The sequence below is a fragment of the Solanum stenotomum genome, chromosome 9, assembly GCF_019186545.1.
Source record: "Solanum stenotomum isolate F172 chromosome 9, ASM1918654v1, whole genome shotgun sequence".
NCBI classification, from domain to species: domain Eukaryota; kingdom Viridiplantae; phylum Streptophyta; class Magnoliopsida; order Solanales; family Solanaceae; genus Solanum; species Solanum stenotomum.
Window position 1 is genome coordinate 8,314,412 of NC_064290.1, and position 27,040 is coordinate 8,341,451.

At 31.7% G+C, this 27,040-nt stretch overlaps 4 protein-coding genes across 5 annotated transcripts; 2 read left to right on the top strand and 2 right to left on the bottom strand.

Moving 5' to 3' along the window:
- Positions 1 to 3,341: 3,341 nt before the first annotated feature.
- LOC125876552 (mitogen-activated protein kinase kinase kinase 17-like) lies at positions 3,342 to 4,386 on the top strand. The gene has a single exon (XM_049557762.1). It carries the CDS (start codon positions 3,360 to 3,362, stop codon positions 4,368 to 4,370), a length of 1,011 nt encoding a protein of 336 aa, XP_049413719.1. The 5' UTR covers positions 3,342 to 3,359; the 3' UTR covers positions 4,371 to 4,386.
- A 4,120-nt stretch (positions 4,387 to 8,506) lies between these two features.
- On the top strand, positions 8,507 to 9,652 carry LOC125877236 (mitogen-activated protein kinase kinase kinase 17-like). Its single transcript, XM_049558581.1, has 2 exons — positions 8,507 to 9,298; positions 9,434 to 9,652. Exons 1-2 carry the CDS (start codon positions 8,507 to 8,509, stop codon positions 9,650 to 9,652), a joined length of 1,011 nt encoding a protein of 336 aa, XP_049414538.1.
- Positions 9,653 to 13,446: 3,794 nt separating this feature from the next.
- On the bottom strand, positions 13,447 to 20,849 carry LOC125875752 (cyprosin-like). 2 transcript variants are annotated; one of them, XM_049556783.1, is made up of 14 exons: positions 20,743 to 20,849; positions 18,754 to 19,118; positions 18,602 to 18,662; positions 17,692 to 17,786; positions 17,500 to 17,612; positions 17,135 to 17,303; positions 17,005 to 17,044; positions 16,823 to 16,887; positions 16,020 to 16,133; positions 15,495 to 15,559; positions 15,068 to 15,221; positions 14,869 to 14,988; positions 14,433 to 14,521; positions 13,447 to 13,694 (listed from the first exon to the last, which is right to left on the bottom strand). In XM_049556783.1, the coding sequence occupies exons 2-14, from the start codon at positions 19,108 to 19,110 to the stop codon at positions 13,610 to 13,612; spliced, it is 1,527 nt and encodes a 508-aa protein (XP_049412740.1). In that variant the 5' UTR covers positions 19,111 to 19,118; positions 20,743 to 20,849; the 3' UTR covers positions 13,447 to 13,609. The 2 variants fall into 2 exon arrangements, with proteins under 2 accessions (XP_049412740.1, XP_049412739.1); XM_049556782.1 differs by lacking the exon at positions 20,743 to 20,849 and adding an exon at positions 20,228 to 20,364.
- A 3,151-nt stretch (positions 20,850 to 24,000) lies between these two features.
- LOC125877237 (uncharacterized) lies at positions 24,001 to 26,357 on the bottom strand. Its single transcript, XM_049558582.1, has 2 exons — positions 25,301 to 26,357; positions 24,001 to 25,163 (listed from the first exon to the last, which is right to left on the bottom strand). Exons 1-2 carry the CDS (start codon positions 26,355 to 26,357, stop codon positions 24,001 to 24,003), a joined length of 2,220 nt encoding a protein of 739 aa, XP_049414539.1.
- Between the last annotated feature and the right edge of the window lie 683 nt (positions 26,358 to 27,040).

Consider the following 27,040-nt stretch of genomic DNA (forward strand, 5'->3'; position numbering starts at 1 on the left):
CCCCCACCACCCAGGGCTCCCCCTTCCACCAACCTACCCCTAAATTTTTTTTTGTTTTCCAAAAACAAAAACAAAAAAAAAAAATCAATTAAATTTGAAAATTAATATTAATTTTTTTATTTTTTAGCACAATTAAGAATTTCGAGCGGAAGTAAAAACTAAGTGATCTATTATGAGTCAATATGGATACCTATATTTAATCCATTTTGACCATATTTGTAGAGACTCTTAAAATAGCTTGAAGCCCATATTTAACCAATTAAAATAGGACAAATTACCGAAATACATACCTTTTGTTTCACTTATTTCCATTATCCCCTATTACTTTTAAAAATCTCCAAAATTCCTTATTTCTTTAATGTATCCGATCCGAGCTGCATATTAATGTATCCGAGCCAGTATTTAATGTATTTGAGCTACATATTATGTATCCGAGCTAGTTTTTAATGTTTCCGAGCTACATATTAATGTATCTAAGACAATATTTAATGTATTCGAGCTACATATTAATGCATCCAAGCTTCAATTATTGTATTCATTTTTTAAAAAAATTTTAAGGGGTTAATGTAATTAGAAACTTATTAGGGATGGATTGTAATTTCACATTAAAACTATGAGATGTATGTAATTTGTCCATTAAAATATGAGTAATTCAAGTTATTAAATATGAATAAAATGAACTCATTTCATTAATATGGGCTGAAATTGCCATCCCTAGACATCGCACACTTTAGATCCAAAAATTGGAGAATTAATTATGTCATATGTTAAATACCTGTCACTCGATGAATGATTTCTTTTTCAACCAACTTTCCTCATCAAGAAAATAATTAAGGAGACTAACCAATTCAAATTAAAGTGCTTAAATTTGTGTTAAGTAAAGAGCCACGTGACTTGAGCTTAACTATCTCATAATCATTATCTAACTCACATGCCACGCCTTGATGGGAAAGCATGGTATGGCAATGAATGGTTGTTGAATTACTCCCACAGTTTCAGTTTATTTATCTGATTTTAATTTGACACAAAATTTTAAAAAATAAAATAAAGTTTTTAATCATATGATTTTAAAGTAAAAATAAGTCAAATGTATCAATATATCCTTTAATCTTAGAGTCTTAAATATGACACATGGAAAATTAGAGTTAAAACAGTGTACAAAAAAAAGGATATATTCTTTTTTAAAATGGAATAAAAAGAAAAGTAAGATAAATAAATTAAATCGGAGAAAATAATATATATATTCTAATATCTGCTTGATTTGGTAGATTTAAATGCTATTTTTCAAAATATTTTGATTTTGGCTTTTAATTTTCTACTGCCCCACCTAAATGTTAATATTCAAAGAGTCAAATCCATTTCCATTTGGTGAAATTTGTTGCAACTTCTTTCACACACTTTATCCCATTTTTGTTCTTTTAACTTCTCTTAAAGTCAAATCACTATTATGTCTTCTAATTAAATACACTTTGCAACTCAATTTACAATTAATAATATATCAATTAGTGCGCTTTGTCAATACATGTACTCTCCGAAGCACCATCACTAAAATCATGAAAGACCGTCAATTGACCTTTTTGAATACTTTCATCGAAAAATTTTATTATATACATAAAAAAAAACTACATACTAAGTATATAAATCAAAGAATTTATTTTTTTTATGTATATGTACTGAAAGTCTGAAACTGCTTGTGCCTATTATAATATGCACACCAAATACGCGTGACATTTCGTGGAGTATTCAAGTAATAAAGGGATTATTATTACTATTATTATGGAGTAATATATAGATACGTTGAAATTGTGTGTGCCGTTTATAATATACGCACATTATTTTAAATAAGTAAGTAACCAGTAATAGTTGAGAAGTCAACATCAAATGGAAACTTGTGGAAAAATTGAAGGTATGATTGAGAAAAACACACTTTTGCCACATTGAAAGATTTTCATACCCTTGATTGTGAAGCTAACTTTTTGTTACTGTTATTTTAATGGATTAAAGCTTCTCAACGTGTATATGAATTATGATTCTTCCTTCCATGATGAAAAAAAGAATTTCTCATGAATGTTAATAATATTTTATTTTTGAAAGGCAAAAAATAATAAATATTTTAGAATAGAAGGAACATTTAACCCTTTGATATTTATCTCTATCTGTTTTTCAAACGTTAAATATTCTTATAGACTACAAAAAGACACGTCTTTGATTGTAAACCTTGACATATGTAGTTTATATAAGGAAAATGACCTAAATACACATCTTATTTTATCATAATTTCTAAAAAATTCCTATACCTTCTAAAAAAATTCAAAAATTCCCTCTCAGATACATCACTCCCTTCTTGTTGATACATTCCTACCTCCCTCTCGGATACATCATATCTCTCCCCTCTCTAATACATCCCTCCTCTTTCGGATATATTCCTCCCCTCTCTAATACTTTCCTCTCCTATGTATCTGGATGTCATATCCCCTCTTTGATACATCCCTCCCCTTTCAGATACACCCCTCCCATATATTTGGATGTCTGCTAATGTATTAGAAAGTTCAATGATGTATCTGAAATCCATAAATTTTAAGGGATTATGGTAATTTGAAAAAATAGTAGAAAAATAATATAATTAACTCTTAACACTATGAGATTTATGTAAATTATACTTAATATAATCTTCCACTTCTTGTTTTTTACCCTTAGTCTTAGACTTCCCAATTCTATAATTTTGCCAAAAAAAATTCGATTGACTTCATGCTTGTCAAGTTCTATGAATTTAAATATTATTATAAAATATTGGTGGATAAACATGCAACAAATGTCAATGAATTGAAACCTATCAAAAAGTGGAATGTTCTGAAGAAGTCAGTAGAAAGTTTTTGTTGGTTCTTCAACCAACTCTCTTGAAAAGATACTCATTTATTAACACCTATAAAACAACCCAATCCAACTTATCAAATTGATATGTACTACTTTAAAATTTAAAATGCAATGTATTGCCACGTGCAGACAAATCCAATTGGGCAAGTAATTGTAGCTCTTAAGCCTACTCAATCTGCCGCATGGCCATAACCATTTAGCCACGTTGTAAATCCTCTTAAATCAATTTTCAAACACTATGGAGTAAAGGAAAAAAAAAAGTGGCCACCTAAGCTCTACCCAACTAATTTGGGATTTCTAGAAATTCCATCTTATTATATAGCACTATTTTTTTTTTTGTTTCCGATACTCATATTAAATTGCAATTAAATTTGAATTTGTGACAAAAAGTGTATATATATATATGTACTTCTTAGTTGCTGCTCCAAAAGAAACTAAAAACAGAACACTCTTCTTACACTTTCTTCTTCTTCTTTTCTTCCTAAATGGATTGGATCAGAGGACAAACCATAGGCCACGGCTCCTCTGCTGCCGTCTGGGCCGCCAAATCACGTTTCTCAGGTGAAGTTTTTGCTGTTAAGTCAGTGGAGCTATCCCAGTCACAGTTATTACAAAAGGAGCAGAAAATTCTGTCCCAATTGAGCTCCCCTTATATAGTTAGCTACAAGGGGTACGATGTTACAAAAGAGAAGGACAAACTCATGTTTAATCTTATGATGGAGTATATGCCGGACGGCACACTTTCTGATGAAATTCGAAAACAGGATGGTTGGGTTAACGAACCGTTGATCGGGTATTATACGAAGCAAATTGTACAAGGATTAGAGTACTTACATTCAAGGGGCATAGCACACTGTGACATTAAGGGGCAAAACATTTTGTTAAGTAAAACCGGTGCCAAAATCGCAGATTTTGGTTGTTCCAGGTGGGTTGATCCGGCGAACAGGGACGGTGGAATTGGAGGAACGCCGATGTTCATGGCACCAGAGGTGGCGCGTGGGGAAGAACAAGGGTGTCCAGCAGATATTTGGGGATTGGGATGTACAATTATTGAAATGGCCACTGGTGGATCACCATGGACTAATGTGACAAACTCAGCTTCATTACTTTACAAAATTGCATTTTCTGGGCAATCCCCTGAAATCCCAAAATTTCTCTCTTTACAAGCAAGGGATTTCTTAAGCAAATGCTTGATAAGAGATCCAAGAGAAAGATGGACAGCTAAAGAGCTCCTCAAACATCCATTTCTTGAAGAATTAAATATGAATTCTACTTCAACAAATCAAAATTTTGTGACGAGGTCGCCAACAAGCATTCTTGATCAAGACATATGGAATTCAGTAGCGGAATCAGAAAACATGGATTCTACAGTTTTACAAGAAGTTACTTCTCCTCTGCAAAGATTAAGAGATTTGAGTTCAAATTCAGGAGAATTGAATTGGAGATGGAATGATGATCAGATGTGGATCACAGTTAGAAGTAGCAATACTGAATAACTCATAGAACAATGATCTTGCTGTAAATTTTTGCTCTGTTCTAAATAGTTACAGTAATATTCAGTGTACAGATCCATTAACCAAGAATTAATATTCAAAAGATTTTCTATTATCTCCAACCAATAGCCAGCTGAATAAATAGACATATATATCCTACGTGACATAATATCATGCTTCTGCTTCTGAAGAAAGGGAGTATATTCAAATTCATGGCAAGTGAACTTTACATAAACTGTTTGTAATGAGACAGCTCAGCTAGCAAATTTCATTTGTTTTACAACTAATATAAATAATAAATAAAATACATGAATCTGTAATTTTGAGCAGTACCACACGACAAGTTTAAATTTAAATTTGTCTGAAAGCTAAAGTCACACGTGACTCATGAGGTTTAACATAACTAGCCCATCTGTCATCCAGATATTTCAAACAGTTCGGAATCAAAGTAATATCCTTCTCCTCAAAAGAATCAAATTAACTCGTGGTTGAGCATAGATTTTGATCAAATATTAAAAAAAAAAAAAACTTATTTGTTTGATCATAAAATTAGATTTGATTTTAAAAATCTAATCTTCAAGTTTTCAAAACTAGTTCAGACCAACTTCTGGATTTTTAGGAATTCCCTTCACAAAATTTCAAAAAAAAAGTACGTAAAATGCATATCTAAACACAATTTCAAGAACTCAAATTTTTAAATTTCAACTTCAAAATTTATGGTTCTTGCGTGCCTGCATACTTCTATTCTCAATTGTCATCGAGCTACTGCTCACTTCATATCAAAGTTGTACATTTTAAATATCTTACGGATTTTAAGTAAGCTACAATTAAAAAATAAAATGCACGGACTCACATATTCAAACCCGGGTACTTTGTATGTTTTGTGCAACGCATTGCCACTGCATCATTAGAATCTATTGTTTGTAAGGGTGTTCAAACTAATTAATATATTAATATAAAGTAAAATTTGAATTATATATATAGTATAATTTTTCGACAAAAGATATTGAACTGGACACCCTAAAAACTAACACCATCATAGCACCTCCCCGTAAACAGCATACTGTATGGTACTTTTTCTTCCCATTTTTGTCCAAATATTCATGTAACTGTTATTTAAATTGGTATTTTACATTTTTAAACCAACCCCGCATGATCATTAGCTAACTCACAAGCCACGCCTCCATAAATGGGACAGCATGGCATGGCAAATGGAGTACCATTAATTAAATAATTAGTAATTAATTAGTGGTAGTTGATTTGTAATCTAGTCTATAATTAATTGTTAGATTTAGATGCTAATTTTTAAAACTAGTACTGCGTCATACCGCATGAGGACCAAGGGATGAGAAAAATCTTTTTTTTTCTTGCTTTTACTTTAAAACTAAACTATACCTATTTTGTCACTAATTAGCTCCTGTTTAGTTGTAGATTTTGAAATTAAAAAAATATTGAGTTTTTAAAGTCGCGATGTTTTTGAATTTAAAATTGTATTTAGACATATTCCTTTTGTCTCTATTTATTTTTTCATTTCTTACTTTGCACACCTATTAGGATAATAATAATTGACATAGTGAGTTTACTATTCTATCCCAATTAATTGATAGAATAACAAAATCAACTTACTCATTAAAGAAAAGAAGTTCTATCTTTTTCAAAAACATTAACTCTCTAAAGAAATTGATGGTATAATGTGTAAAAAATATTATTTATTCTTGATTTATCAAAATTGAACTAGTAAAAAGGGAGAGGGAGGAGTACATTATACTTGAAAAAAAAAGAACTTTTGTGACTAAAAGTTAAATTTCTCTCAATAAGTTTTTGAAACTTGAAAACTTTTTGAGGACATATGTTTAAAATCTCATCCAAAAATTTATGGCTAAACAAATATATATTTGAAGATAAAAATTTAAAATCTATAGTCAATCGGCAATTCTCATGAAAGCACAATTAGTGATTATTCAAATTATGAATATGTGACAAGTTTAGTCACAATGGTCTATATCATGACTATTTGTTGAATATTCTTTATTTATCTACTATGTAGATAAATAATACATTGGTATTGATATTGTGTGTCTTAAATAATACGCACACCATGTGCACAAGCCATTTCATGGAATATAAATATATAGATGCTACGTCTCTTATAAAAGGTAAAAGAAAACTAAAAGAATAAACAGTTGAAAAGAAAAAGAAGTTGTTCAAGACACATTTTAAATAGTTAAGAAGTTGGTATCTAATAAGAAACTTGTGGAAAATTGAAGGTATGATTGATGCACTTTTCACTAAACACACTTTGCCACATTGAATTAAATTTTCATACACTTGATGTAGAAGCTACGAACCACTTACTAAAAGGCCAACTTTTTGTCACAGTGTTATGGAATGGTTTAAATAACCTCTCAACGTATATATGATTCTTACTTTAGCATCACGAAAAAGCAATATATCATATTACTTCTAGAAGGGGATGATCTTGCGTTTTGAAATAGTCTTGACCACATTGATGATAATGAGCAGTGACGAAGTTAAGATTTTCACTAAGAAGGTTTAACATAGAAAGAAATAAACATACGTATTACAGTCGAAGAGAATTCGACATATACTATATATACATTATAAAAATAATTTTAACTATGTATAAATAGTATAATATTATGTTGAAGGGGGTTGGGATGAACCCCCTAGCCCCAAGTTGGCTCTTCCTCTTATAATAACAATCTTGATGCTAGTGAAGATAATAACGATTGTGATCTTGATATGGAATTGGGGCATTTCATAAACCAAATCAAGATGGAATCTGATCTCTCATGTAACGATGATTAATGAATGCAAATCTTTGTTTTATTAAATCACTTAATCATGATAATAAGTTAGAATTGATTTGGTATAAACATATAATTATTTATGGTTTTGCATCCTCAATTACCTTTCTCGTCTTCATTTCACTTAGTTGACACTTGACAATTAACCATTTTTAAAAAATTTAACTCTTTGTTTATTTTGAAAGATTACATATCCTCATGATTCTAAAAAAGATATCTTTGATTGTAATCTTCCACTTCTTGTTTATTTGCCTTAAGTCCTTAAAGACTTCCCAATACTATAATTTGCCAAATTTTTTCAATTGACTTTATGCTTGTCCTGTTCTTGAAATTTAATTATTATTTTAAATTTGATGGATAAGCATGTATTAACAAATTCAATGCCAACCAAAAATTGGAATATTAACTCGCTAAAAAGTTTTATTGATTCTTTAACCAAAACTCTCATGAAAAGATACTCATTTATCGGTTAATCTTCAGAAGTGGTTACACAATAACCCAATCTACCACCATCCAACTTGTCTCAATCAATATAGATTGAAAGATTAAATACATTGAATTGATATGTACTTCTTTAAACTGCAATGTTTTGCCACGTGGCGAGAACAAAATTGGCCACGTAATGGTACTTAGTTTAGGCTAATAGGACATCAGTCGTCGAAAAATTATATTATATATATAGAATATAAATATTTTGGTCAAAAATTATTTTTCATATATATATATATGAATATTGAATATTCTTAACAAAATTTCTGACTTCGCCACTCCAGTTTACGCAAGCTATCGTATAGCCATAACCATTTGGCCACGTTGTAAATCCCGTTAAACCAATTTTCAAACTCTATGGAGTAAAAGGAAAACAAGAGGCCACCTAAGCTCTACCCAACTAATTTGGAATTTCTCGACATTCACCATATTTTATATATATTATTATATATGAAATATTGTACGAAATATTTTGATCAAAATTTATTTTTCATACATACACATATTGAATATTAGATATTTGTAACAAAATTTCTGGCTTCACCACTAACCTTCGGTTTACTGAAGCTGCCGCATGGCCATAACCATTTAGCCACGTTGTAAATCCCGTTAAATCAATTTTCAAACTCTATGGAGTAAAGGAAAAAAAAAGTGGCCACCTAAGCTCTACCCAACTAATTTGGAATTTGTAGAAATTACACCTTATTATTATATATATATACATAACATAATATATTCCTCCATTGTAGCTCCAAAACAAACCAAAAACAGAGCATTTTCTAATATTCTTACACTTTCTACCAATCTTCTTCTTATTCATAAATGGATTGGACCAGAGGGCATATAATAGGCCACGGCTCCACTGCTGCCGTCTGGGCCGCCAAATCACGATTCTCAGGTGAAGTTTTTGCTGTTAAGTCAGTGGAGCTATCCAAGTCACAGTTATTGCAAAAGGAGCAGAAAACTTTGTCCGAATTGAGCTCCCCTTATATAGTTAGCTACAAGGGGTATGATGTTACAAAAGAGAAGGACAAACTCATGTTTAATCTTATGATGGAGTATATGCCGGACGGTACACTTATCGATGAAAATGGGAAACAGGGTGGTCGGATTAACGAGCCGTTGATTGGGTATTATACGAAGCAAATTGTTCAAGGACTAGAGTACGTACATTCAAGGGGCATAGCACACTGTGACATAAAGGGGCAAAACATTTTGTTAGGTAAAACGGGTGCCAAAATTGCCGATTTTGGTTGTGCCAGGTGGATTGATCAGGCAGACAGGGGCGGTGATGCTAAATTAATTGGAGGAACGCCGATGTTCATGGCACCGGAGGTGGCGCGTGGGGAAGAACATGGGTGTTCAGCAGATATTTGGGGATTGGGATGTACAATTATTGAAATGGCCACTGGTGGATCGCCATGGACTAATGTGACAAACGCAGCTTCATTGCTTTACAAAATTGCATTTTCTGGGCAATCCCCTGAAATTCCTAAATTCCTCTCTTTACAAGCAAGGGATTTCTTAAACAAATGCTTGATAAGAGATGCAAAAGAAAGATGGACAGCTAAACAACTCCTCAAACATCCATTTCTTGAGTTGAATTCTACNATTGCATTTTCTGGGCAATCTCCTGAAATTCCTAAATTCCTCTCTTTACAAGCAAGGGATTTCTTAAGCAAATGCTTGATAAGAGATGCAAAAGAAAGATGGTCAGCTAAACAACTCCTAAAACATCCATTTCTTGAGTCGAATTCTACGGCAATTCAAGATTTTGTTACAAGCTCGCCAACAAGCATTCTTGATCAAGACATATGGAATTCAGTAGAGGAATCAGAAACTACGATATTACAAACAGTTAGCTCTGCTGTGCAAAGGGTAAGAGAATTGGGTTCGAATTCAAGGGAATTGAATTGGAGATGGAATGATGATCACAGATGGATCACAGTTAGAAGGAGCAATGAATAACTCAGATCGATGTCTCTTGCTGTAAATTTTGTACTATTTAACAGTGTACAGATCCATCAATCTAGAGTTGGATAATATGAAATTTACTTTTTATTCATAAGCGTAACAATTTTTTTAGGCGTCTTTATATAAATCTCACTAGTTTAGGAACTAATTAATTAAATACACTATATTTTACAATGTCGATCTGTATGTATCTGAGATATATAATAAATTTTTCTCACCTCCCTGGCCTCTCTCCATCTCGCTTGTCACTCTCTCATGTATTTGATATTCTAAATACATGGGAATCGCTTACATATATCTAGTGTGATTCACATACAAATACATGTATCTAGTGTGATTCGCATGTATCTGGGCTACAAACCAATACATGGAAATCGCTTCAGATATATACAAATACATGTATCATACATACAAATACATATATCTAATATCTAGTGTGATTCACATACAAATACATGTATCTAGTGTGATTCACATGTATCTGGGCTACAAACCAATCTCGCTCGCCTCTCTCCCTATTTTTGTGTATCTGGTAGAATATATATATACACACCTAAGAAACTTTATTTTTTTCTTATCCTCCCTAGGAGCTCCCACCCCTTTTGCTCCCTTGGTGACTCGAACTCGCAACCTTCGGGTTGGAAGTGAGGGGTGCTTACCGTCCGAGCAACTCCATCTCGTCACCTAAGAAACTCTTAATTAGTGATAACATATGTAATATTTTGATAATAATATGTATGATAATAAAGTATATCTAATTATATATTTTTTCCTTTTTCTAATCCTTAACACCACATGACCGTATAAGCTAAGTAACAATATTGAGTTTCATATTATAATGGTTTTATTTTGCGTAGAATATTTATGAAATAATGCTGAAATCTTTGCAATCAGTAAGAAAATAAGGATAATGATCACTTGAAGATAGTGACTACTACAGATAAAAGAAGATTGAAATAAACTTTAAAAATTTAGTGGTTTAAGGAATTTATACATTAGAAAAGAAAAGGAGATAAAACCTAAGATAAAAAAGTAGACGGAGAAAGACGCAATAAACATGTATGTGGACATGATTTCAAGTGACCGTTTCTTGGTCCTTTTTAATAAGAAATGAAATTAAACTCTTACCACTTTACACTTTTCAAGTTTTGAAATTATGGATCACCTATTGGCTCTAAAATTTTCATCTAAGTGACATCCAACTTAGATGGCGGGGTGGGATAAATTTGAATGGATTAAAATATATTATTAAAATTATTTGGATTGAGATGTGTTAAATCTAAGATGAGTTAAATAAGAGATCATAGCTCATTCATTTAACTTGTACCAAATTCAAATTTCTCTATTTAATTTTTTACTTCTCATAGCAATTTGTTTGACTATGAAACAAAACTAATATATTAGACTACATATATATCATTATATCACCCCTAAAATAAATTAATTTTAAAAAGTTTTTAACAAGATATTTCATAAATCAATTTGAGCCGTATAGATAAGGTGAAAAATCGACAACTTAAAATGGGTAGATAAATGAATAAGCAAATCATTTATCCGTTCAAACTTGAACCGATAACACCCATCACTTGATTCCCATGGCACTTGCCATTTACCAACCGCAAATACTGAAAGGTGTCAACTACTATTATTTTTTTCGATTCAATTTGTTTTACTTTCTCTTTTAGTCCATTTAAGAAAAAAAAAATTGACAACTTTTAATTTTTAATATTTCATATAACATATTTAAGAGTTAAGACTATAAAGATTAAAGAAAATTTTGATACATTTCTGATTTTACATATCCTTAATTTAAAAATTAAAATTTTTCTTTAGTTTTATATTTCATATCAATTAAAACTAGATAAATAATTTAAAACGGAGAGAATACTATTATCCAGTTGAGAAATATAAGAAGTTAAATTATCTTAGCTGTTCACGTTTTATAAAGTTACCCAAATGGAGAAAGAAATTGATGTTATATTAAAGCTGATGCCAAGTGTAATAGAGTTATTGGGCAGACTGTGGTGAACTTTACGTATTCCTATAAGTTTGGAATTAGCAAGAATCTGTCTGTCTCTGTGGTGGGACAGCTAGTAAGTCTCAGCAGTACACACGTGAGGTTTTCTTTGGTTTTTTTCGATCTAATGTTGGATATTCATATTGGAACTCGATCAAATTTGAATTTATGTCGGAAAATTTTATATTGGGGGTAAGGCGTTTTCTATCAAAGGAAACTCTGTAGACTCCAGAATCTCTAATTAAGGATGAAGGAATACTTATCACTCCATACAATCCGAGATCTCTAATTAAGGATGAAGGAATACTTATCGCTCTATTTCAATTTGTTTGATCTATTTTGAATTGGTACAAAATTTAAGATGATAAAGAGATTTTAAAATTTAAGACACCATTGTTTAGACACCATTAATTTTATGGTCTTAATTAAAGAGTTGTTAATAAGAGAAAGAGTGTTTATTTTTTTGAGAGAGAGTATTACTCCCTCCGTCTACAATTGCTTGGCAGGTATACTAAAAATAAATATCCAAGATTAATTGTCAATTTAAACAATCAAGAAATAATTAATCATTTTTTTTCAATTATGCCCTTAATGATAGTATAGCTCAATTGAAAAGTTGTATAGACTTTTGATATTCTTGGTATAGTAGGGTTATATTAGTCAAATTACACCTTGTATTAAATTTTCCTTGAGGGGTGTGCATGACCTTACCTTGACAAACAATTGTGGACGGAGGGAGTACTTTCTCCGTTCATAATAATTTGGTCCTTGACGTTGACCTGACCCATTATTTAAGAAATTTTCAATTAGAAGTATATTTTAATTTCGTGCGCAAACACTTGTTTAATGATCAAATTTGGACTAATTTGGGGGGATTAATGAGTAGGTTGTTTCTTTTTTCCTTTTGCTTATTATGTATAGAGGACTCTTAAGGTTTTTTTAGAGTTTGAATATTTATTTACTTTCTGTTTTTCAAATGTAAAAAACTTCTCCAAAAAAAGCAATATATTAATTAACTATATTGTTAAACTATCATTTATAGAAAAGATTTTATGGTTTTGGAAACAATCATTTGAAAATATCTTTGCACACGGAAGGTCATCATCTTTAATTTTAACATTGTTTCTTTATCCTTTTGTTCCATTAGTCACATTTTGCAAATGGTGGTGGAGTAACTTTTTTTCCAATAATAAAAAGTATAAACCTTTTGAGGTTTCGTAAAATAAGGTTTTCTTTTTCAACTTTGAACAAATAAATCAATAATATATTTAGCGTAATTTTATAAGTAAAGTCTGAAAAAGATGACATATATGTAACCTTATTCCTACCTCGTGAAGGTAATGAAAGTCGACGTCAAACAAATGGAGTTGGTTTGAAGAAGAAGTTTAGAACTTTATATAATGCCTTTTCAACGACAAGTGAAAGAAGTTGCAACTAATTTCACCAAAACTGCAATTTTCACTCAACAAACAAAATAATCTAGCTCTTTAAGTAGTGAAGTGAAAGTTAACCAACTTTTATTTCTATTTTAATCTTGGCTCTATCAATTATTAGTGACTACTAGTAATATTTTACTTTTTAACGGTTATGATTAAATTACTTGATTAGATTAATATTAACATAAAGTATGAATTAAAAATTTTACCTCGCATACAATAACTTTTCAAAATAGACATGTTCTTTCATGAATATATAGTCCTTAAAAGATGAGTAATTTTGCTGTGGCATAAAACAAACCGTTGCATAATTAGCATTACAAATTAGCCAGAAATTACGAAAGACGAGCAATTAATCTGTCATTACACAGTAGCTGTTTAAAAAAAACCAGCAAACAGATTCAAGCATCAGTTATTTATTTACACGCGCAGATAATTTTCTCGTTCAAAAGACAACGTGATACTTAGAGGGCATAACACAGAAATAAAAAGAGGCATTTAAGCTGCTTCCGCGAACCCAACTCTCATTTTCTCGGAGTCAAACACTGTGTGGTAGCGACCCATGAAAACATCTCCCAAGATCCTGTAACAAATGAATAACGTCATATAAATTATAGTCAAATTTCTAGTGCACGCTCAACAAACAACACGAAGTGTAAGGGATGCATGGATTGCCCTTGAGCGGATTTCTCTTGCTCAGTTTCATGTTTGAATATTACATAGAAGCTTAGCATTGAATAATTTAGAAAGACTTTGCAAAGCAGAACTTCAAAAGAAGAGTACTTGTACAAATGTTACAGTGAAATCTGAACATACAACTATCGACAAAATGGATATTTAGTTCTCAGAATATGTCGAAACAAGTTAAGGTCAATTCACTATCAGAATAAATAACATCAAATAAATTGATAGTTTTCTATGTTTTTTGGTTTATGAAACCTACATATAAAGAACACTTCTAATTTATGTGAATCTATTTGACTGTGCATGGTGTTTAAGAAAGAGAATTCTGAGACTCATAATGTTAAACATGGTATAACATTTGTGTTGCTAAACAACATTTGAAACTTGTGGTATTAAACATTGTCATAACATTTGTGTGGCTAGACAAGCTTGTCATCGAAGGATAAGATGGGAAATTTAAGTTAAATTATTTCCAAATTGGAAAGAGGTCATACTGAAAGCAAAATAAAGTCACAAAATCTGGACTGGAGGGAGTAATAATTTTCATTGAGGTGATTCATAGAAGCTCATTATTGTGGCCTCAATAAAACATACTAGTGAATAGTGGGAGTGCAGAACAAAAAGTAGAGGGGCATACCAAAGGGGTCCACGAGGAGGCGGCACATCTAATGCTGTGAATCCACTTATGCACTGCGTAATAGGAGCCTCACCAACTTTAAGGACATACTGTACAGTAACAACCACAAAAAATAGTGTCAAGTACTATAGATATCAGCATATTTGCATTTTGCCAATGTGATTGGTTCATGCTATATATTTTTCGAAGACTACTATTTCGGGACCTGTTTTGGGGAAAACAAAGACAGTAAAGATCCTTCATTCTAGTGTTAAATTGTTAAATCAATCTCCAAAAAGCATCACTTGGTTAAAAAATAGACAAAACAAGGTAGTCTAGAATGCCCCTTTTTTCTTGAAAAGAATTGGCTGGATATGGATTTGCCTATTCGACACGTGTTCTCTGAAGCAATATCTTAAATGAGACGAAGTACATCAGTAGATCAGATAAAAATTACCTGCTGCGGCGTCAGCTCAAATGTTTTATCACCAACGGTAAAGGAAACATTAGGCATGGAAGCAAGGCTGTTGCAATTAACTGCAGATTCTCCCATTGGACTGGGCAATCGGTCGCAAAGCTGCAGTTGAGATTTGAATAAACCTTGAGATCTCAATTAACTGACATTCACTTTACATTATGTATAAAATCTACCTCACCTTATTCATATAGTCAAAGATTCTATCTGCAGTTTCATTTCGCCTTATCTGGTTTTGCATCCACACCACAGCCATCTCACAAACCCTGCACATCTCATCATGCACGCCATTCGAAGCCTCATTGTGTTTGTCCACCACACTCTCAATAATCATGCTGCATATAGAATTAAACATTAATAATTGGTCCAGACTCTAGACATACAGCAATAAAAATGATGAATGTGTTCAAATAAACAGCAAGTAGAACCTGCAGCAACTTCATGCGACAATAAATTGTTCATTTTTTCGCTAACGGTAATCACTAGAGTAAGATGATTGATAACACTGATGAGATACCAGTCTTATGGCATGTGTATATTTAATCGTTTCTCTAATTATAATCATTTCAAATGCAAAATGTTGAACATGCAGATATATTTAACCTCACCTAACATCTCGTCCACCATCTCTGGAGCATAAACCGATTTGGGAGCAGATCTGCTGAGGCGCTGCCTGTAAGCATAGGCGGGAAAACCAGACTCAGATTCTAATATCAAATGCAGTAAGCTGCTCATAATTAGTACCTTGACACAGTAAGGTGTCGGTGAAGACACTCAAATGCAGTGGAGGAGACACCTTGTAGCAAGAGGTGTCATCCATAATTTTCAATGTGATGTGTGCTCATCCATAATTTTCAATGTGTGTGTGCTCATCCATAATTTTCAATGTGTGTGTGCTTATATGTAATAAGTCAACAAAGCTTGAAAATAATACAAAGTAAAATAGCAGTTTGAGACATAAGTAGCGTTAGAACCCCACATCCCCAGATCTAAACCGTTGCACAAGCCAAATCAGTGGCAATAGGCTCCACTATATGTGCAAAATCCTGTGTGTATAACACTGTTTGGGTGCAAATAGTGCCAAATAAATTCTCTAGAATGATTATAGGAAAGATACTTAGCAGATGTCATACCTTTGATTCGAGTAGATCCAGTATAGTTTTTCCATATTCACTGACTACTGACTTGCACTCCTGGCTGACCACTCCTGACGCTCCAATAGCATGATTAATTTGAGTAATAATGGTCTGAAAAAAGAATATATGAATGAAGAAAATTAGTTAATTCTGATGCATGTTGTTGGTGAGACTTTATTACCATAAGCAAGAAACAAACATGCATCAAGAACTCAATGATTAAACTGAACATCATGGAGTAGCAGCTGAATAAGAAGTCACATGACCCCAAAACACCTATTCCATTGTTATGAATAATGAGATCTACATAAATGTCCAAAAACTTAATGTCCGTGATCAGGTCACAAGTCCCCTAACCTCTGGAATTCTTCATCTGGTGAAGAAGTGCTTGCCAATCAGACATTCTAGGATTATATTAGATGTAAAAAACCATTCCTTATTTGTAATGTTCAACTCTGTTACTCGTTCGACCACCTTTTGGGGAAAGTCCAAAGAAATTTGAGAAATATTTCTTTCAAAAAACAGAAATTCGAGGAAAGATTACTAGTCATTGACAATTCTAATAGAAGCAGTCAGAAAACGAAGAAAATATTAAGACAGGTTTATGCACAACAAAATCTGCAAGTTCAGTTTTTAAAAGAAAATCCATGAATAACTAAAAGTTTGCAGTTTGCTTATCAACAAAATGTTGCAGTTCTGTGTAAGTGTTATCTGCTCAAAATTTGATGAGAAGACAATATATATATATAATTGTGGTTCTGGCTCTTATTGATTGTATTGCTGTCAAGCAAGATACATACTGTTGGTCCTGCCAATAAGGATGTTCCAGAGTCTGCAATTGCTGAACAACCACCAGAACAAAATCCTGGGGGAAAAAAAAAGAAAATTAGCTTCACAAGCTACATGAAGAAAAATAGCTTGAAAATTCAGAATCATTAATTTTCACATGCAACATCACAAACAATATATCAAAAAATAATACCAGTTGTTTCACCATCGACAAGCACGTCACCCATATCAAACTGAAAATACGACATACTTTAATCAGTCCAAACACAAAAGTATACAGCATAGGTGCAGATTCAATTTTAGAATTTTAATAGAAAATCCACCTGCCAGTAGCCTTTGTGAGTAACAGGAACATATGTATGTTCACCCTTGAAATGTTTGGGATCAACTCCACCGAAAACAAGTTCACCTCCTTCCTCCTCTTCAGCATTCCGATTGAACCAGAATGAGAAGACAGATTGTTTTACAAGACCTTGATTTACCATATTATACCTAAGAAAATTATAGGTGTCTCAAGACTTGTTGATTCAAGCAAGAAAATAATTTAGAAGAACATAACAGATTAAAAGAAGTAAATTCCATGAAATCAAACACACTAGTAAGAAATCTACAAAATTCATTATTGAAATCCAAGGAAATCACCTTGAAACTATACTAATTTTTCAACATATAAATATGGATAGCATACCAGACAGGGACAGCTTTCCCTACAGATATCTCTTGAAATCCAAGTCCAAGAATACCATCAAATTTGGCTGCCAAAAAGGTGATGCCTGGTTCTCGAGTTGCCTCAATAAAGTCCTATTCCCCAAAAAAAAAAAAAAAAAGTTAAGAAAGAAACTGACAGAGCCTATCCAAAACACTTCAATTCAATAATTACTTGATCTTTGACAACAAGATCGCCAACTTTGACATTGTCATTGCTAAAATATCCAGAAATAGATCCAGTTCCATAGTGGATTGCAGCAGATGTCCCTGCATCAAGAATGAATTGGTTGATATTTGGCAAACTATTTCCATGTGCAGGAAAATTTCACAAGAATAAATGGCAAACTAGGCAGGGCTTCTTATTCTGTCTATAGATCTCAACAATGACAGAGCTTTGTCCTAATAGACTACCTTCCGCCTATATAACATTGATATTCTGTATTTAACCATATCAGGGCATGTCACATGGCAAGCATCTTGACTTTTTCGCAATATTTAATGGTTTTTCATCATTTGACACATATTACCATAAAAGGAGGACATGTTCACCACTGCAGACATGGAAGGCACTCAATCATCAGCTTTCATGGTTTATTGTGACTGTCAAGCTCCTCTCATTTTTTCGAAGATAGGGTGGAACAGATTAACTTTAGTAGTGCCTAAGCAATGCTAAAAAAGCATTTAAGATTAATAGTCTTCTTCTAATAAATTTGGCATGCTATGTCATGCAGTTAATCATAAATAAAATATGTGCACATCAATTTTGTAAACATGCAATGAAGATGACCATCTACAATAATCCATTTTGATCTTATCTGTTCTTTGAGATTAAAGGTGAAATTATTTTACTGCAACCTCAGCGTGACGGAGTTGTTATTCATCAGGTCATTTAACTAAATAATAGATGACTTGTTGCTATCAGTCTGTCCTTCATTGAATAAAAAGAAATCACAATTCACAGCACACACCCAATCAACGAAAAAGTACATATACTCCAACAAATAAACAAAAATCACAGGTTGGACTCTAATTGAAGTAAAGAGAACGTGAAAAAAACTAGACACATGAGTAGCATCTATTACCATTCTTTTTGTAGGTACTGGAGTGACCTGACTTGTATTTCGGGTGGAGATAACAAGCAAGCTGCATCAGATTAAATTAACATAAGGTTTCGTCGTTAAGACACAGCTACATGTATTTGCATCAGTATTAACAACAGTATATAGCTACTCACTGAAAAATGACATTTTGCGGAGGGCACCCAAAGATTAGAACTTCCAGTATCAAAGATGACAGTAAACTTTTGAGGTGGTGAGCCAATGCTAATCTCACCAAAGTACTGAGCATCCAAGTAGTTCTTTAGTGCAATAATATCAGTGTCTGAATCTCCTACATTTCCACCAAGACGGTACTTTCTTGCAGAATGCACTCCATTAGAATCAATGCCCCCAAAAACTTGGTTGGTCTGATCCAACTTCCTCTTCTTAATTCCAACTCTGACCAGTCCATCATTTGATACCGAAAACACCAAAGGGGATAAAAAAAGCAACAAACACAGTGCAGCTAAACAGGCTCCATATCCAGTACCCATGCTTGGCACTGCATAGTACATGACAACAGGTCAATTAATATTCCATTGGTACACACTCTCCTTTGTCATTTAAGAACCTAACACTTAAGTTAGGATAACAATACATTAACTTAAGCAACTGTCTCTCTTTACATGTTCAATTTCTTGCAACAAGCTCAGGTTAGAACATTTTAAACAAATTTATAGCGACCCATGACACAAATTCCACAAAAACTGGTACACTACAGAGAACAAAAAACAAAGAAATAGACAGCTCCACTTCCCAACCCAACCACTTCTAGATAGCTGAAGAAATCCAAAGAAGTAGATAACATATATATGCTACGTCCACCCAAAGAACCCTACCAAGGATGGGGCATGTGGGACAGAGATATCAAAAGTTTATTAGACAAAATTGAAGCTCTTAGTAGACGTAATTGACATAAACTTGAACGAGAAAAAGATAATCTGCAATGACACAAATACAGAAACAACATACCCAGTGTTATCTCACAAGTTAGATATGGAGGAGGGCGGTATATATGCAGACCTTACCCTACCCCTGCCTTGCACAGGTAGAAAGGTTGTTTCCGATGGACCCTCCGTATTTACCAAAACAACTTCTTCAAGTATTCAAAGAAAAGGTAACAAAAACATAACTATCTCACTTCAATCATCAAGCATTATCCTTAGAGACAAAGTCCAATGATATCATCATCATCATCTTAAAATCATCCTACCCGCATCAATAAACTATACGCAAAGCAGAAATACAAAACCCTACAGAAACCAAAATTTCAGATTACCCCTAAAAATTGAATCTTTCTACTATCACGTCACCTGGGTCAACAAAATTAGATGATCTTTTTTATCCTTTTTACCTCAAACAGAAAGAAAAAAAAAAAGGAAGGTCAACCCAGTATCATTATTCCTCAGCTCATACAAATTTTCCCAAAACTCAGCAAAAAATAATGAAGAAATCCCACAAATAGAAAAGTACAAATTACAACAAGAATATCAATAAAGTGATCATAGCTCAAATCTTGTACAATAAAACTTGATATCAACAATAGGGCACCTCGATCATGTTCATATTATCTTAAAAAACAGAAAAAATAAGATGAATTATTAAACTTACCAAAGAATCTAGACCGGAAAATTTGAAAAGTTTTAGGTTTTAGGAGAAACCTAGAATGAGCAAAACAAGAATGGTGAGTCAACTTATAGAGCTTAACTTAGCCAGTTGGGTTACTCACTTTACCCGAGGTTACATATTAAATTAGAGAAAATGACATAAATAGTCTCTTAACTATATGAGTAGATCTAAAATGGTTCATTAACTATACACTTAACGGATTTAGTCCTTTAACTATTCAAAAACTTATCAACTTTGGTCTCTTAACTATTCACTTACCAGTTTTAGTCCTTTAACTATAACTTACCGATGTTAGTCCTTTAAGTATTCAAAAACTTATTAGGTTTGGTCTTTGTCCATTTTTTTAAATACAAATAACTTAGGTTTATATTAACGAAATTCATGCGACGAGAAATTAAATCCTTTAGCAANAAAACTTGATATCAACAATAGGGCACCTCGATCATGTTCATATTATCTTAAAAAACACAAAAAATAAGATGAATTCTGAAACTTACCAAAGAATCTAGACCGGAAAATTTGAAAAGTTTTAGGTTTTAGGAGAAACCTAGAATGAGCAAAACAAGAATGGTGAGTCAACTTATAGAGCTTAACTAAGCCAGTTGGGTTACTCACTTTACCCGAGGTTACATATTAAATTACAGAAAATGACATAAATAGTCTCTTAACTATATGAGTAGGTCTAAAATGATTCTTTAATTATATATTTAACGGATTTAGTCTTTTAATTATTCAAAAACTTATCAACTTTGGTCCCTTAACTATTCACTTACCAGTTTTAGTCTCTTAACTATAAACTTACCGATGTTAGTCCTTTAAGTATTCAAAAACTTATCAAGTTTGGTCTTTGTACATTTTTTTAAATACAAATTGCTTAGGTTTATATTAATGAAATACATGCCACGAGAAATTAAATCTTTTAGCAATTTTTTCTATTGTTTCTCTCTCTCCACTACTTTTTCTTCAAACTAAACCTCAACGATTTAAAATAAAATTCACGAGAAAAGAAAATATAAGTCGTAATTTTATTCAACGGAGGATAAAATGAAGCATATTATTGTTACTAATGACTTGAATATGCTAAACTTTATTATAAAAAGAAAAAAATTATTATCCGTTAAATTCAAAGTTTGTACTCCAACGATTTCATTGAACGAAATTTGTTCAATTTTTCAGAAAATTGAAATTTATAAAATGATATATTTGTATTTTTTTATTATTTTAAATAGATCAATTTTATTATTCTATTCATTTTATTTTACGTAAAAAAATTTGAGTAAATTAAATAAAATCCGCAGTGATTAGCATATTCAAGTGCGGATTCACGTCATTAACATCAATTATATGCTTAATTTTATCCTCATTGAATAAAATTAGGACTTATATCTTCTTCCCTCATTAATTTTATTTTGAATCGTTGACGTTATTGTTCTTTTCATAAGAGTAGTTTAAAGAAAAAAGGGCGGGATAGAGAAACAAATTTAAAATGGTTAAAGATTTAATTTCACAAAGATTTTTGTTATATAAACCTAAGTTATTTGTATTTAAAAAAGGGACAAAGACCAAACTTGATAAGTTTTTGAATATTTAAAGGANTAAGTTTTTGAATATTAAGGACTAAAATCGGTAAGTTTATAGTTAAGGGACTAAAATCGGTAATTGTTAGTTAAGGGACCAAAGCTGATAAGTTTCTAAATAGTGAAATGACTAAATCCATTAAGTGTATAGTTAAGGGATCATTTTAGACCTACTTCTATAGTTAAGTGACTATTTAAAAAATTAGAAATTTTATAAATAAATGTGGACACTTTCAACAAGAATTAATGTAATATTTTCTTGATTTAGTAGCGTGAACAACTAATATGTGATAATTATTTTTAATAAAATGATCTATATATGAAATGAAGGAAGTATTAAATTTTATAATATATATACACGTCATGTAAATAAATTAATGGGATCTTATCTTCTCTATCGTTCGAATAAAAATCAAGATAGTATGATTTTGTCAAAATTGTTTTATTTCTTTTTTGAAAAAACAAAGGAGGAAAGTGAGAAGGAACCTTCCACCAGACTTTCATTTGTCTCACTAAAATAGTACTAATTCAGTGTGAATATTCGCCTAATTCTATTATTGAACGTTAAATTCTTTTAGATTTAGATATGTATTAAGTTATTTATATATTAAAAAAAAAGAGTATTTAAGTTATATATCATACTTGAAATTTAGCCTTGGGAGTATGTAATATTCTGCAATTTATTCCCGTTCTCACCTTATTTCCTAGTCACAGGGTCAATGGTTGATTAATAATGCACATGACATGGGTTTATCTACACATGTATTTTAAGAGCCTATTTCAATATTTGTTATGAAATCATAATATAAAATTAGATTAATATTAAGCATGCGTTTGAAAATGTAATTTCAACGTTTGAACATGTGATTTGAAATTATTTCAAATCATGATTTCATATCTTAAATTTTTTAAAAATAAATATTTGACTCATAAATTTATATTTGTAACAAAAAAATCCATCATTATAAATTTTACAAAAAAAGAGAGAATCATACTCGTGAAAAGATTATATATACCATGTGAAATGATTATATTAAAAAAATAACTAGTTATTACTATTTAACTCATGAATATAAGATGTGCATCATATACATGAGATATATGGATATACATAATATATATACAAATATAAAATTAGCAAGTCAAAGCACACCAAATTTATTCAAATGAACTTAAATTTTAATCTTAGCTTCCACACAAGCTTAAAAGTTTTTGTGATAACGCCTATTTGGTTTAACAACACCTTTCAAATTTTAATTTGTGAATTCTCAATCTTCACTTCATATCTTGATAATGTCTTTTTGAAAAATTAAACTTCATGGTCTAGATTGAATTTATCGTCATTCAAATATCAATTGAAATAATTTAGATGAATTTTCATTGAAAAATTAGCAATCAATAGAATGATGATGATGCAGTATGTGCACAGGATGGAGCGGATTACGAGTTCTACTAGGTGAGGCGGTTGCAAGCCTTTCTAATTATAATAATTAAAAAAATCAGAATTATATGGTTATGGGGTGGGTCTAGAATTTGATCTCCCTTTTTAATTTTCCTATTGATCTATTTCATTTTTTTGGAGCAACATTTATATGTATAAATAATTCTCACATGGAACGATTTCTTCATATCAAATATCACAATTTAAGTTGGAAAAAAAAATCATATTTCAATTCTCAATGAGGATATGGAATATCGTGTGAAAAAACAAAAGAAAGAGATAGAGAAATAAAAAATAATTTATTCATGAAAAGTTGGGCCTGGGAATATACATGTATATGAGTAAGAGTTTATGAATATAAGAAATAGTAACTTTGGTTGTTTATTTGAATATCTATATGTATCTATCGTTATATACCAGATACATGATTCTTGTAACTGGAATGTATATGTATGAGTTGTATTTGATATTGGCCATTGTATCGAAATTTCTCAACAACACACTCAGTGGCGGATCCAGGATTTAGAGTCCATGGGTGCCAAATAAACTTATCGATTAAATTAATTTTATATTTGATTAAATTATTCGTCTTTTCGATATATATCATAAAGCAATCAATAAAATATAAATAATAAGATATTACAAATCCACACTCCACACTAAAAGCATGAAGTTAACAAATTTAAAACTTTCAATAATATTACTATTTACTAATATTATAAATATTCAACATTCATTTACAATTGTCCTCGACGAGTTTTCATATTCTGAAAACGATCGATAATGACATCATTACTAACATTTATAAACACATCACGCTCTATGTAACACACTAGACAATCATTTAAATATTGATTACCAATACTATTCCGCACTTCATTTTTTATGTGCTTCATTGACGAAAATGCTCTCTCCACAGTTGCCGTAGCAACAGGTAAAATCAAAGTCAACTTTACAAGTAAATAAACAAGTGAATAAGTCTCCGCAAGATTTGCTTCAACCAATGCCTTCGCCAAATCACGAATTCCTTGCAAGTTGGAGAACTTGGGATTACCACTTCGCATATGAATAATGAAAGTATCGAGTTGATAGCTCAAATCTCGAATTTTTCCATCATCAAACTCACTTGGATAACACTTTGCTAAAGTCATGATTTTACCTTTGTCAAAATTTGAGAAAGAATTGACCGGATTCAAGCTACCCATCCCAAGAAGCAAATCACTACTCACTACATCAAAACGGTCATTAAGTTCTTGAAGTTGCACATCAATGACAGCAAAAAAGACTTCAACACGCAAGTGGTGCGCATAACTAACACCCGAAGACTTACGTTTTGACTTTCCGGGAAAATAAGACTCATCCAACTTGGGAATCAAGATATCATGCACATCACAAAATGAGGAAACATCATCCAACAAAGATTCCCATCCATTTTCCCTCATATCTTGCAATCTTTTCTTTGTAATATTAAGAAACTCCACGGCATTAACAATATCTTGATCTTTTTTTTGTAAAATCTTACTCAACTCATTTGACATTGCCAACACTTTCAACATCAAGTGAAGCACAAAAATAAATTTAAATGTTTTAATCTTTGTCAAAAGATACTCCGCTTGATTTCTATCACTTGATGTGGACCCTTCAAGTTCAATCACTTCAAGAACATGAACAATAGATGAGAAAATAACAATAAAGTTATCTAAAGTTTTGAAATGTGATCCCCAACGAGTATCACCTGGTCTTTGAAGCCCACGTTCTTGATGTAATCCTTGGCCTTTTTGAACTTCACCGGATTCAAATAATTGCTCTAACTTTTTGGCTTGGTGATCACGAAGTAAGTCTCTACGCTTGAAAGATCCTCCAACAACATTTAACACATTACTAACATGATCAAAAAAGTCTTCAACATCCAAATATTTTTAGCAATAGCCACTAGTGTTAGTTGCAATTGATGAGCAAAACAATGAATGTAATATGCCGATGGACTATCTTTCATAATCAAAGTTTTGAGTTCATTTATCTCTCCTTTTATATTACTAGCCCCATCATAACCTTGTCCACGTATTTTGGATGGACTTAGTGAGTGAACGGAAAGCAAAAAATAAATCGTTTTCTTCAATGAACATGCCGATGTATCACTAACATGGACAAGACCGATAAATCGTTCAACTACTTCACCATTCTTATTAACAAAACGCAAAACAAGAGCCATTTGTTCTTTGTGAGAGATGTCTTTTGACTCATCAACTAATATACCAAAGTAATCTCCATTCAAGTCCCCAATTATTGCTTTCAATGTTTCTTTTGCACAAGCATTGGCAATATCTTTTTGAATCATAGGACAAGTCGACGTATCATTTTGTGGGGCATTTTCCAATATCACTTTTCCAACATCCGGATGTTTGTCCCCGTGCCATCGCAAAAATCCTAGAAATAAGAAGCCTTGATTAATTGAAAATTCACTTTCATCGTGACCTCGAAAAGGTAATCCATATTGCAAAAGAAGTCTTGACACATCAATTGAGGCTTCCAAACGCATTCGATACTCATTTTTTAACTTTTGAGAATGCTTATCAATAACAACTTGAATTGATTGATGATGATTTGACAAATCTAGCATCTTGTTGAAACATTTGTCATGAATACTATTAACATCACCAACATGTTTACAGAATCTTTCAAGTGCAGTATTCCAACTCCTAAAACCCGTTTTTGTGTAAAACTCACTTGTACTTCCATGGAAAAAATCATCTTTGAATAAATAACAACATAGACAATAGACAGAATCTTTCTCCACGCTATACTCCAACCATTTAGAATATGGACCTTCAAACCAAATTTTACAAAATTGACGCATTCTTTTTCCAATTTCAGTTGGAGGATATGAATCCATTTTTGGTTGACAAGGCCCTTTTTGAATATAATGTTTCCTCACTTCATCCTTTATTTGAAGGTTATAGTGAGCAATTGGTACCCTTTTTCCTGGATCGGCTTCAAGTGAATCTAAATTAAGGTCATCTATAAGACTAGAAGGATTGACATTCGTACTAGAACTTGCTTGAGAATGGTTAAATTTCACAAGAAACTTCTCCATCTCAATTCACAAAACTAGAACACTTTCCTACAAAAATTAAAATTCAATTCAACTCACAATTAATTCAAATTTAATAGTGTAAGGCATAGTTAATTCAAATTAACATGATTCATATCACACAATTTTTAACCAATAATGTCTTACAATGTTCATTAAAAATTTAGAATATCAAAGAAAAATCAAAACTCTTATCTAATATGAAATCAATCATCACTGATTAAAACTTAAAAGAACTCAAGAAATAGAAATAAAAAAAATCTTACAAAAATAGAATTGCAAACTTACAATCTATAAAAAGTTGTGGATGGATGGAGAAAAGTGAAAACAATAACACCCAAATGAGGCTTAGCCGCTGAACGGAATGCTAAGACGGGCGGGGGTCGACAACGACAAGAAGTGATTTGGATTCGGAATGGGGTAATGAAAATTTTGGAAAAGTTGAAACTTGGAGGAAGAAGGGTTTGGAAATAGTTGAAGAGAAAGAGAACACTTTTAAGTCAAAGGAGTAATGTAATTAATTTAATTTAAGTCAATAACAATTATAAAAAAATAAAAATAATGTGCAGCTGTTTTCCTTAAAAAAAGGGGCTTGGGGCCTTTTTTTTTTTACTTAAAAACGTCAATAACAATTATAAAAAAATAAAAATAATGTGCAGCTGTTTTCAGCATTTTTTCAAAAAAAT

Bases quoted from the DNA above. Each gene is read 5' to 3' on its own strand.
- LOC125876552 (XM_049557762.1), top strand. From the start codon at position 3,360: ATGGATTGGATCAGAGGACAAACCATAGGCCACGGCTCCTCTGCTGCC.
- LOC125875752 (XM_049556783.1), bottom strand. From the start codon at position 19,110: ATGGGTACTGGATATGGAGCCTGTTTAGCTGCACTGTGTTTGTTGCTT. The intron at 16,134-16,822 runs GTATGTATCTTG...TTCTTTTTTCAG, and splicing joins CCTTATTGGCAGGACCAACA to ACCATTATTACTCAAATTAA. The intron at 14,522-14,868 runs GTAATTTTTATC...GTTACTGTACAG, and splicing joins TTGAGCTGACGCCGCAGCAG to TATGTCCTTAAAGTTGGTGA.
- LOC125877237 (XM_049558582.1), bottom strand. From the start codon at position 26,357: ATGGAGAAGTTTCTTGTGAAATTTAACCATTCTCAAGCAAGTTCTAGT. The intron at 25,164-25,300 runs GTAATATAAAAG...TGGATGTTGAAG, and splicing joins ACAAGGTTATGATGGGGCTA to ACTTTTTTGATCATGTTAGT.